Source organism: Neodiprion lecontei, chromosome 2 (genome assembly GCF_021901455.1).
Source record: "Neodiprion lecontei isolate iyNeoLeco1 chromosome 2, iyNeoLeco1.1, whole genome shotgun sequence".
Classification (NCBI taxonomy): Eukaryota; Metazoa; Arthropoda; class Insecta; order Hymenoptera; family Diprionidae; genus Neodiprion; species Neodiprion lecontei.
Genome location: NC_060261.1, coordinates 43,376,684 through 43,389,016, shown reverse-complemented (window position 1 = coordinate 43,389,016; position 12,333 = coordinate 43,376,684). Strand labels below are relative to the sequence as shown.

Here is a 12,333-nt window from a genome sequence, read left to right as displayed (position 1 = left end):
GGACGCGATACGTTCGATGAGATTTTCACGTAGCTCGACTGAAAAATCGCAGCCTCTGTTACGCCAGGCCCTGTTTATTCTTCTCGTTCGGTGTCCCCCGTCGTCGCGGCTTGCGGAATAGTGAAAAGCATTTCCGTGTCGAGTTTCATCCGCGCAATTCGCGCGGCGGCGCCTCGAGAAATCGAGTGGTTTCTTCGCTAACGCTTTCGGCTCTTAGAGGTTCGCGCCGCGCGCGGTCGGGTTCTTACTTTATCGTTTTTCGATGTACAGAATGGGGAGTGACTAACGAGGAGGCTTCATAAGCTCGCGGAAACTCGACGGCGATACGGTTTTGGAAGCGAGGGGATGATTCGAAGGGTCAGGCCGAGGGGCCGAGGGAATATCAGAAGCTACAGCGACGACAAGACGGCACGTTTCTCTCCCAGGGCAGAAGAGAATGGAGTCGGGTTCTTCCAGGCTTCACCCCCGGGGACTCGAACTTGGAGAACCTGTCGCGGCGTCTCTTCTACCCAGGCCCCAAAGCCATTTGCCTCGATTATTTATGAAGGAGCGACTCGCCCGCCCTTGCGAAATGACCCTTTTGCCATTATACTGTCAAATAATAAACGAGTCGAGACGAGTACAACTTTTGCCAATAAAACCTGCGAGGGTGCAGCGTTTTCTCTTCGCGCTTACAGATGTATCCTCTACTACTCGTTACCCGAGCTTTTGTTACACTTTCGGAAAAGTTTTGGCCGAGCGGGTACAAAAGTCTTTGGAAATTTGTTCCGTTTTCTTTCTCCAATTATTTCTTTTCTTTTCTTGTCTCTCTCTCTCTCTCTCTCTCTCTCTCTCTCTCTCTCTCTCTCTCTGTCTCTCTATCTCTCTTTCTCTCACCTGCTTTACTTTTTTCTCCTTATTTATTCGACGCCTGTTTGCGTCAATCGATTCTTAGCAAGGAAAGAGAAAAACGCGTCCCGTTTGACCTGACGAACCGACTTGTATACCTTTATATACCGATGTGATCTAATCCGCGGAAAGTGGTTGGTACGCAGCAGTCTTTCACGGTGAAAATTATAATATTTTTCTAGACACCGTCTGGACTGACTGTCTGGCATCCAACGATTTCTTTGCGTCTTGGAACCAAGAAAAAAAAGCAAGTTAATATCCGAGAGATATTTTTCACGTTTATACAAATCGTAAAAATATATGGATAACCGATCAGCGCGTCTGAAAACTTGGATGATCGTTGTTGGTTATCGATGAGTGAGTTCTCAACTTTTATCTCTTTCAGCGTCCAAGTTTTTTTTACGCAGGAAATCTGACCCTAATGATCACTCTTCTCCGTTTTCTTGTAAGGTAATTCACGCGTCATTACGAAGAGAACGTAAAAATTGGGTTGAAAATATACATCTGCAGCCTTTCCCCATAAATTGTCTGAAACGTTTTTCGTACGCTTTTTCTTTTCAACAATCGTTCACGCCTATGCTTTTTGGCTAACAATGAAAGTAGACGTTCTCTTTCAAGGCGCACGTTCCAAAATTCTATTCTTTACGGCCGCTGTGATTTTTTTATTTTTTTTTCTATCAACGTTTATCGAGTCGCTTCAACGAACGGAGTATGTAACAACAACAAGGGGGAATCTATTCTATTCTGGTTACGAGTAATAATTTATCAACTCATTGTCAGACGGGTAAATCGAGGCGAGCCGAAGTGGATAAAACGTACATGTATGTACGTACCTGCACACATGTTCTACAACGAGAGGGGAAAATACTCGAGGCCGGGAATTCACGATCAGTTACACCGGCAGCGTCCGACGTCGAATAAGCAGAATAAAGTAGCCCCCCCATTTTTTGTTACCTATTTTCATTTCAATTACCCGACCCTTCGGGGCTATTTTCGCGCGGCACGTAATGATAAATTAGCTCGAATTCCGACAGTGATCGCCCTTCGAAGTGCTCACCGACACGCAACGTTCGGCCAAACGATGCCGATTCCTAGACAGGACTTGAAAAGGTACCTAATTGCACTTTTTGTTGCCACATCAGGCCGAGGAAATTCCCTACCTTTTTCAGGATCTGTGTGAAAAAAAAAAAAAAAAAAACATATATCCATATATATTTCACCGGATACCGCGGACTGATAATTAGGCATCTATCAGAAAAGTTTTCAAGGGTATCGAAAGACGACCGCGGACCGATATTTATCCGTGCTCCGTATCAATTCTAGCCTGTCGATTTTCTTTCGGGTTTCATCATTTCGAAGAGACGCATCCACCATCAATCTTGATAAATCGTGTCGCGCGTCAACCGCGACGTTTTCAACAGACGACAGCGTTTGTTGTGTCGAGACCCGAGTCGCGGGGAGCGAATCTTCAGACTCCTTGCGGTATTTCGTCCAGGGCTTTACGCGGCTGTAAATCCCACCCGAGACTGAATGGCGAAGACTTTTCGTCTCGGCCTATCCTCGCCCTTCAATTCACTCTCTTTCGACCCTCGGTCGGCGGTCGTCCCAACCCGTTTATTCTTTTCATACGACCTAAAAGCGTGACGTGATCAATAAACAGTGAAAAAAGATCGGCGTTCGGTTTCCGACGGGGAGAAACGAGGCCTTAATCCGCTTAATAACCTGGTCATTGAAAATGGATCAACCGGACGAGCGGTCTTTTTCTTTCCAATTCATTTCGTCGTCGATCCAATTTTTCCTCCCCCTCATTTCGTTCCGCTTTTCTTTCCCCGTTGAATCCTGGATTCTGGCTTCTTCGTATTAGATTTTCCTGAAACTCTGCCAAGTCCGAGAGTGGAAATCCGCCGCGTTTCAACCGCTGCACCAGTATCACGTCTTAACGAACTCAATTCTGCTCGCCCAGCGCCGAGTCGTATAATAGAGGGAATAAACGGCGTCTTTTGAACCACAGATCTCGTTTGTACATCTCGTTTCACTCCCGCACCGCTGCAGTGGATTCGAGTTATTTTTAATGACAGTTATTACAAGCCACGCTTTAATTTCTACCGGCATTTGTTTTCGCAGCTTTGGTCGTACCGACTTCCCTCTTCCGATTCGTTTCATTCGCGAAATATGTTCATTCTTCAAAGTTACTTTAACCGCAATTTTAGTTTTCATTTTTTCCCCAATTTCACCAGCCAGGGATGTATTCCCATGGATAAATAGATTCCTCTTCCATTCCGTATTCCATTCGTCGTCTCGTTGCACCTCCTTGCCTATTAACCCTCCCTTATTTATTCACCCCCAGTCTTGTTTATTTTCCTTAAGTTCGCGCGCCGCGCTTTGTCTCTGCGAAGTGGCACGGTCTTACAGCCTGCATCGTGGTTCTCGCGTGAACGTAGGTGAGAAAATTTATTCAAACTGCCTCGATGTAATCGAGCAATTAACCTGCCGGTATCCCACTTTCTACCGGCGCTTGGAGACGTCAGATATTCGTCGCAGGGGCGAGATAACCGGGGAGAGAGGGAGGGATCAAAATTCTTGGCGAGGTGCATTTACTCGGACCTTACAACGAGATTATACGTCAAAGGCAGAAGTAAGCCCTGACTTCCCGCCCCTGTTCTCAAACTTTAATCGCCGCAAAATGTCTCGTTTCTCATCGACCGTCGTAATCTCGCCGATTGATCTCTGAGGCGTCGGTGCCCGAAAGGCGACGCAGCTTTTTCTGCGTCGCGATGAAAACTAAAGGCCGTTGTTGACAAGGGTGAAACCACGCGCTGATCCGGGAGGGACTCGGCTCCGGCGGGAGATTTATTCGAACATTGAACAAGCTTCCCCCGATTTATCCGTGGAAACGATAGAGAGCCGAAGCCCAACTGTCCCTCCCGACGTCAAACGTGCCCGAGGGACCGGAATTTACAGACCAGGCTCTCCGGATCCCGGGGGGAATTGGGTTGCGGGCAATCGGCTCCGGAGACGAAACGTCGACGGTCGCCTGTATCGTCGACGCCGCGGCTACACGGCGATTCAAATTCAACGGAAGGATGAGAAGAGCGGGGAACGAGGGGGGGAATATTACCGAGCGTCAACGCTGCTCCAGTTTCCCTGAGCAAACGCCGTGAGACGAAGGACCGTTCGCCTTATAAATTCAAGGGTGAAACCTGGGCTCCCAGGGGATTTCCCTCCGAGACGTTCGGGGACCCCGTTAAGTATAATAACACGCTTCTGCCTCGCTCGTATCCCGGCATCCAGGCGTCCCACCGAGATTCTCTCTCCACAATGGTCAGCCGATACTGCTGACTTTCAAAATGACTCTGAATGACGGATTCCCACGGGGCTTTCGCAGCGTTTGTATGAAACTTTTCAGAAATTCACGTTTTCGCGATATCGAGCTTGAACGAAGCGATAAACTCCCGTTTCACACGAACTCTTCGACCGGATGACGCGATGTAGAAATTTTCAGCTGGTATATCGTACCGGTTGTTCGATTGATTACCGTAGACGCGAACAAACATTGACACTCCGATCTGCCGGAAACGGTTCGCTTGGAAAAGCGGGATACCAGTTGAATAAACAAGACAACGTTGCACCTGATGGAGTGAAACCTGGAAGTCTCGATGCGGCGTGTCATCGGTCGAATTAAGAGATAACTCCACTCTAACTGCTGAAAAATGGCCCGTTTGACGATTTATTTTGGGGGTATGAAAAAAGGTGTAGAATTTCTTTTCCGAGAGTTTGTTTGACGCGTATTTAAGGATGACGACAAAAAAAACCATCATCATCCACTTGATGCAAAATGACGGCGACAGAGCCAATCTTGGAAATCGCCTTTCCTTAAAACTCATTCACCGGAGGACGGATTTCTCGTAAAGTATAAGGCCCGGAACGAAGAACCAAAAAATGTTGTAACCTATATACTGTTGACTATGGAACTGCGTGAGGGTTTTTTCAAATCAAATTTTGTGAAATTGTGCACTTTTAAAGAAATGAATCGATTTTTGGCCACAAAATAAGCAGTAGATTGTTGATAAGAAATAAGTTTACATTAAATAAATAACGGCTGGACACTTCCATAGAGAATATAATTGTGAAACTACCGTTAAATTTCAAATCGATCCGTGCAACGGTGTTCAAGTTATCTGTACTCCCAGTTTGAAAAAAGTCATTTCGAAGAAAATGAGTTTAAGGTTTTACGAGCACTGTGACAAATCGAGAATTGAACCTTTTAAAAAAATTTGTTCACCAGAAGACCAACTGGATGACCCTAAAACATTGTTTAAGCCAAAAAGAAAGATTCAAATAAAAATAATCGAATTTTCCTAAATCCTAGAGTGGAGTTATCCCTTAATTGTCGATCCGGAAATGTCGGTAGGTACCTGAGCTAATAAGGAGCTTTGCGCGTTGAGCTTTTCGCGTGTATGCAGCTACCTGCGATTGCTTTTGCGCAGTAATCAGCGAATTCATCAATCACGCGAGGATTTATGCTGGAAACAGGTATTTCTGAATATCTCCGCCCTGCGTCTCGATGGAATTTTATAATAACGAAGCCTTTGAAGTAAAATCCTGCGGGAATCTGCGAGACTTGCCATCGCGCAGCGTGCACGTAACGCAAGCAAGAAACGAATCAAGCACTGCCTGGGTCTTGTTCATAATAGATACCTCGAACAGTTCTCGAGGGAGATTCGCGGCTGCGAAGCAATTTCTTTCGAGTTTGAAAGTTTCGCGTTCTCAGGTCTGATGAAGTGAGATTTCCCAAACAAATAGACCGAAGAGTCTAAATTTCAAGCGCAGTTCTATTAATGTGATTTACCGACACAACGTTTTCCACTCAGAGTTTCTCAAGCTGCAAATGAAAATTCACTCCTACCTGCTGACATACCGACAACTGAGATGTACATTCCGGCTGTGTGCGGAGGGATTCATCTGTCGAAATAATATGAAGCGGTTCGTTATCTCCGAGAAACAGATACGAGGCTGCCGGAGGTTTTCTCTTCGTGTCGTCGGGCCGGATTTGCGATGCGGGGAAGCAAGTTGGACGGGTAACTTTAATAAAAGGTAAAGGTATTCTCGGATATTGCCAATCCCATTCGCTTGCGTCAGTCGGCTGATTGCACCGCGTGCTTCTCATTCGAGATACGGATTTTGATATTAGCATGCCTTCTTACAGGCAGCTATTACGCAATTAAATTCGTCCTCCCAACTTTGCCGAACTTGATACTCATCACGTAATACGTTATGCGTTACGAGCGGAAACTAAGAGTCTACGTTATTCCCGCAGCGTGTTTCCGCGAAAGTTTCCTTTCCACGTTTTCGAGTCGTTACTCGAGTCAAACTCCTCACCGAATGAATAGACCCAGAATCCAGCTCGCGTCGCGTCGTTAATCGATAAGCCGATTTTCTCGTTCTTTCTCCAAGTTGACGAGAGAAATTCATGCTCGTGTAGTTGAAACTTTTTCACTATACTTTTGTTTATTAATCTATCACGTATCGCTGGTAACAGTTCTATTAGTCGTTGCTCAAACTTATCTCTGACCGTGATAGTCGTTCTGTTTTCCACTCGTGTCACGGATGTATATATGCATGGTGCGATAAGGAATTCAACTGGAAATATTTAACACTCGTGATTCAACGCAGCGGGCAATCGGGAGCTAATAATAGTCGTGAAACTGCCGACTGTAAGCGGAATTCCCCGAAATTTTTCAAATAACACAATTGAGATAACGCTTTACTGAGAAATAAATTACGCGATTGTTTAATTTTGCTCCCTGCAAGACTTCGAGCATTAAATTGTTGTCGAGGCAGTTTTGGTTGCCCTTTGAAATCATCGAATCAACCGTGAGATCGTTCACGAAGCTAAAACTTGGCCAATATTCCATAGAAGAAATGTCGGTGTAATCGTAACTGATGCAGTGCGTAATTGTTTGACCGTAAACGATTGTGAAAACGATGCGTACGAGTTACTTTACATGATATCGTGACGACGAAGTCATTATTTTTACTCGAGTCTGCCTGAAACGAACACGGATTTGTGCAACAAGTCGAAAGTTCGAGCAATCATCGATCAAGGTAACACGGTTAAAAATTGTCGAAAACAAGTGAAAATCCTGAAAAATAATTACATCGATAAGCCGATAGATTTCTGGGTACTCGAGAGATTAGATGTCGATTTTTTTCCTCGACTCCGTTAACAGCGCGTTGTTCCCCCTGCTGTAAGATCGGAATGGAATTTCGAGATAAGATTTCGGAATGCAAACACCGATGCGCCTTATCTTTGTCTGCACCGCGGTACATCAGAGATGGAGATAAGACCGCGCGAGGAGAATCGGTTATAAATACAAAGGCAAAGACCTCGTCCTCAGTCGCCCAACAGCTCTACTTGAGTGTAAGTAATCGCTGCCGTCTTTTTGTTCCCCGAACCGGCGCCATAAGTCCGTGACTCTATCGGTTAGCGGGAGAAATTACACAACGTTAAACAAAAACCCAGGATCGCGATGCTAACGAAAGCTTCTTTCGCCCTGATCTTCGCCGTCGGCCTCGTCGCCACGACCAACGTTTCCTTCGGACCAAACGCCTTGCCGCTCGCCTATCAGGGCAAAGCTCTGCCCGCCAATGCCTCTCATCATTTGATCGTGGGAACGAGATTGTTCGCCGATCGTCTTCTGAGCCAGCAGGTAATCGGTCGGGAATTAATTTCGAAGCAAAATAATCCGTCGTCGCTTCGTCCGGATTTGACTTCCGGGCTGGGCTTGGGACCGGTATTCGCCCTTCGAATCCGCTGCAGCATTGCCTCTTGCTTTCAGGTGGTCCTTAAGTCGAGTTCTTGGCTGCAGATCGTGACGAAGGAGGTAACTTTCCATACTCTGAACCGCGAGAACATCACGCAGGTAAAAGCCTTGGACCAGAAGACCAACGGCAATGGAGCGTACGCGTCGATCACATACGGCGGACCCGGAAACCGGAACGTAACCCTTCGCTTCAAGAGTCAGCGTGGTCACGGAATCAACTTCGTCGTAGAAATTTATGGCCGTTGAGCGAACCCCGAGAATTTTCGCGTCCGGCGACTGTTGGAATTTTGTATTTTTTCACAATAAATAATCAGCTTGCAACGAATTCAATTTACGCGAATTACGCGCTGGATAGCGCGATCAGTCTTGGAAGCGACGACTTTGTCATCGGAATTACGAAAAGCTCTCTGAGTTATTCGTGCCGAGATTTTCGCTTCCAATACACTTTACACTTCCTGCGGTTTGCCAAAACTATTTCATTTCTCGCGTATGCGTTCGTGCGATCCGAACACTCGGGGAAGTTAATCTAATCTTGCGGACTTCGCTCGCCTCACCCTTATTCTTTCTTTTTACCCTTGTTTTTCGCGATCCCTTTTCACCGATATGAAATTGGCCGAACAACGTTACGCACAAGTTAGCCAGTGAGAGGTATCGCCGAGTTTTTGATATCTAAATGAAAATGAGATTCCATTAAAATTCGGGGCAGGAGGGACTGAAAAACAGGTCAACTATACCGAGGGAGAAAAATATGAGACCGGAATACGAGCGGAGTGACCCGTCGAGGCAATAACTTCCATGACGAGACAGACCCCTGAGTGGAACGTCGAAACATACGACTTCGAGAATTACGAAGTTGGCCACCGGATACCGGCGTCGTAGCTGGCACGGAGAGGAGCGAATGCGAAGGGGACGAAAGCTGGAAGCTCGCTTTTGCTGGGCTTGACACTATTTATCGGGTCTCAAGGTCAGCCGGCCCTGAATATTCTTTGTTATTTTTTTTTTTGAATCATTTTTTCAAGCAAAGATTGATTTTTCTCATCACGAATTAATCGGACCCCGTTTCTTCGGATTAACCGCCATATCCGAGGTGAAATCGTAAGCGCGAGTAAAAAAACCTCCGTCTCGTCGATTCTTCGATCGAATCGCGATTTTTCTACAGCGAAACTCAGACAGCCGGAACTCCAAGCTCCGGTAGTTAATGATCGTATCTACCCAGCTAAAGATCGGGTGTTCCGATCTTCGATCACTCCATTTATCCACCAAACTCACGTCTGTCAGCCGCAGAAGCTTCGTACGAAAGAATGGTGGGAAGGTTACGTGGATGGAAACTTGAATCTTGGGATGCGGTGTATTTGGGACGCAAGTAGGTTTGAAAGACATTCGCTCCTGAAAGTTCTTACCAGAGTAAACAAGACGCGGGTATTTGACGAGGAGAATCAACTTTGGCGAATGGCGAGAGGACAGTTTCGGCCGGATCGCAATGATTTATCGAAGGACGGCTCTCACCGTTGTCATAGATATTTTTTCCGCTGTCAAATCCCCGGGAAATTCACGTCCCGATGGTATAAATCCGGGACACTCAGAACGGCATCGGCTTTTCTCTCATTGTTTGTACGGCTGGACGGAAATTTTACCGGAAGCGATCCTGCGGGCGGAAGTTAACGGCCGCTGTTCGTGACGAGGTAAAAAATGCCTGATCGAATGCCGCGTGTCCGCCGGCGAGTTTAAGGAATTACCGAAAATGAGCAGCCCCGATTTTTACGTCATGCTCCGGGAAGTAACGATCGGGAATGGGAAATTCAGATACTCAAGGGTCTCTCGAAACGGTGGCGCGACTCGCTATTTCGCGGAAATTATTATCCGACTAATCACCGTCTCGATCCTCATCTAGACATGGATCCGTGCGTTGCGATGCTTTCGGGGAACAAAGCGTAGGGAAAATCACCGAGGACGTTGTTAGCGAGGAGAGCTTTCGGAACCAAAGCCGTTCTCCGCTACTCCGCAAGCTTCTCTGTATTTTGAAACATCTGCGGGTGCAGTTTCTCATCACTCCGCAGTTCGAGCTTGATCATCAAACCGTATGCAGGATGCATTTGAGATCCGTGACGAGAAATGCTTTGAGATGAGCTCGGTGCCGCTTTTCATTAGCGAAATATCGCCGAGATACGTGATCTCAGCTTCGTAGGAATCCGTGCTTCCGTTTGCTCTCCACGATTCGCCAGACGGCGGCTTACTTCACAGTTGTTTCTCTTGTTCTCGTTTTTTTCCGTTTAATTTGATTAGCTGCGAATAATCGTCGCTGAAATCTCCCGCTCCAACAGTCTTGAACTGGATTTCAGATCCTATCAGGACGGGGTGGGAGCTTTATGACGTAATTACATCCCTCGATCCTGGGACTGCATCCTGCTGGATGAGCCGGAGCAGCGACGTCCTTGCGTTTGTACGAAATTCGCCGTTGCGAAGTAAAAATTTCGTGTTTCGAGTCGTTCGTTTTCGTGACAAAAGTGCACGAGTCTAATTGTAATGGAAGTAGAACAGCCTTGCATTTTAGGTATGTAATTTCGTCAATTGAATGTAAAGCACATCTGCGAAAAACCGGACCTTTGAAATAAATTTATCGAGCTTGCATTGTCGAGCTCGGTGTGAAAATATACACCGCGACGATGTTGAATAATCGTAAAACGTAACAAAGGGACGAAGAGCGGAGATAAAACCGTCAGAGAGGTAAAAAATTTTTTGTCTTCCTCCGCGAGTGTAACGGAAAATTGTTCGGTTCGGAAAAACGCGGCGAATGATATTAGCATGAGAATGGGAGCGTGAAGAGTTGCAGGGTGTAAAAACAGGGAAACCCTTGCGGGGGAAAATGCGTGAAAAGATGAAATAAGATAACTCTTTTCTCGCCGCTATTTTCTCGGTTTACAACTCCAACGGTCGACTTTCTTTTACTTTGTTTATACATTCACACCTTTTTACTCCCGGGTCACCCGTGCCTTGGGGAATTTTTCACCTCAAAGTTTTTCCCCAACTTTTGCACTTTGCAAATATATTTTCTACTCCTTTTTGCACCGGCAACACGTAGCTTAAACGCAGAGGCCGCAACAAAGCCTTCGCCGCGTCGACTTGGAACCTTCTCGTCGTTCCTGTTTTATTGCCGGTCTATTTTTCGCCAAACTGCGGCAGGCACCTCATATTTACCCTGCGCGGTGTAAGCAGACATCGCGAATTACTCGCCGAACGCGGGTTCAACCGTGTAAAACGGGCGTTGCTGCTCTCGGAGCTTTGCTTGAAGGACCGATTGCGCCGCTGCGTGTCCGGGTTTCACTTTCTCACTTACCTACGCAAACAACCCTTGTCGGGGACGGTGGAAGATCTCGTGAAAATATATTCGACGAGCTTGCTCCGGGAACACGCGGCGCTAGAACGCCCGATAAAATCGACGAGAAATTAATTTTCTCTACGTGTGTATTCTGCGAGCGACCCGCTTAAACTCGAGGACACGAGGATAAATTATACCTAGGCGAATTTTCAATGATACTCGATACTCGCTGGCGTATAAATCGTTGAAACGTGACCCTCTCGGGATTCCGTTTCAGTTCTAGAATCGCGATTATCCGGTATCCATAAGCCCAGACGCATTGCCTAATTTCGAATCTCGAATTATTTCTCGTCTGTCGAACAATTTTGCAAAACTTCAGCCTTTAGAAAATATTTCGGCATTGAAAAATCAATATTTTAATCCGAATCACTTGAGATCCGTAAGGTTATCTCAATTTCGATCGATTTCTTTGCCCGTAAGAGCACATCCATAATTTTGAAGGCTAACGAGTCGAGAAAAAAATAATTTTTACCGTAGCATAACGGAACAATTTACGCGTTTTCGAGAGGATTTGCGACGAGAATGGAGGAAGGAACGAGAAAAGCGAGGCTTGCGAAGGGAGAGAAAAAGTTTGTACACCTTTCGGAGAGCTCTAAAATCCGCGTAGGAGGCGTAAAATTGACCTCGGTGAGAAATTTACGTCCGGCTCGATTAAGAATGCAAACTGCGTAAAGTGCCGGTAACGACCCTCGTGCCTATCGTAATACATTTCCTTACACGTGTAATACTAATGGCTGAACCGACATTTGCCGATGGATGTCGCGTCCGCGTAATACAGACAGTAACAACAGCAAAGATACGAGCGAATGTGGAGTTATTAAGTTACGACTGTGAAAGCTCTCACAGCCCGGCAATTTTTCGAGCTTCTGAACACCCAATCAGGCGCAGACTCGAAGTGTCCCCGTATTTTTTTACCCGTCACTTGAGACAGCCGTTTGACTTTCCCCGATAATCCGTATTCTCAGACGATGTTGAAATTGGATATAAATTAACGTCGAACGTGACTAATCGCGATTTTTACTCATCAGAGCCCATTTGAGGGGAAAACTATAAGGCGCTGGATTAATCGAATATTTTTTGCCCGATGTCTGGCGAGTCCTTTTTCACCCCCAAAGAATCAACAACCGCAAGATTTCACCGCGATACCGTCAAAGTTTCGAAATCGTATTTCACTCGCGGTTGGGTAAAAGGAATGTAGAAGAAAACGAGGCGTAAAAAGGCGGGTCCTCGACGCCGCTGGATTAC

The 12,333-nt window shown here is 46.2% G+C and overlaps 2 protein-coding genes across 2 annotated transcripts in view; both read left to right on the top strand.

Moving 5' to 3' along the window:
- LOC124293037 overlaps positions 1 to 12,333 on the top strand; it is a 50,750-nt gene that overhangs the window by 17,449 nt on the left and 20,968 nt on the right. The window lies entirely within an intron of this gene.
- LOC107220776 (probable salivary secreted peptide) lies at positions 7,274 to 8,037 on the top strand. Its single transcript, XM_015659498.2, has 2 exons — positions 7,274 to 7,598; positions 7,728 to 8,037. Exons 1-2 carry the CDS (start codon positions 7,419 to 7,421, stop codon positions 7,956 to 7,958), a joined length of 411 nt encoding a protein of 136 aa, XP_015514984.1. The 5' UTR covers positions 7,274 to 7,418; the 3' UTR covers positions 7,959 to 8,037.

What these genes read in the sequence shown, in the direction of transcription:
- LOC107220776 (XM_015659498.2), top strand. Translation starts at nt 7,419, where the DNA reads ATGCTAACGAAAGCTTCTTTCGCCCTGATCTTCGCCGTCGGCCTCGTC. An exon ending in ATCGTCTTCTGAGCCAGCAG is followed by an intron (nt 7,599 to 7,727) that starts GTAATCGGTCGG and finishes TCTTGCTTTCAG; the next exon opens with GTGGTCCTTAAGTCGAGTTC.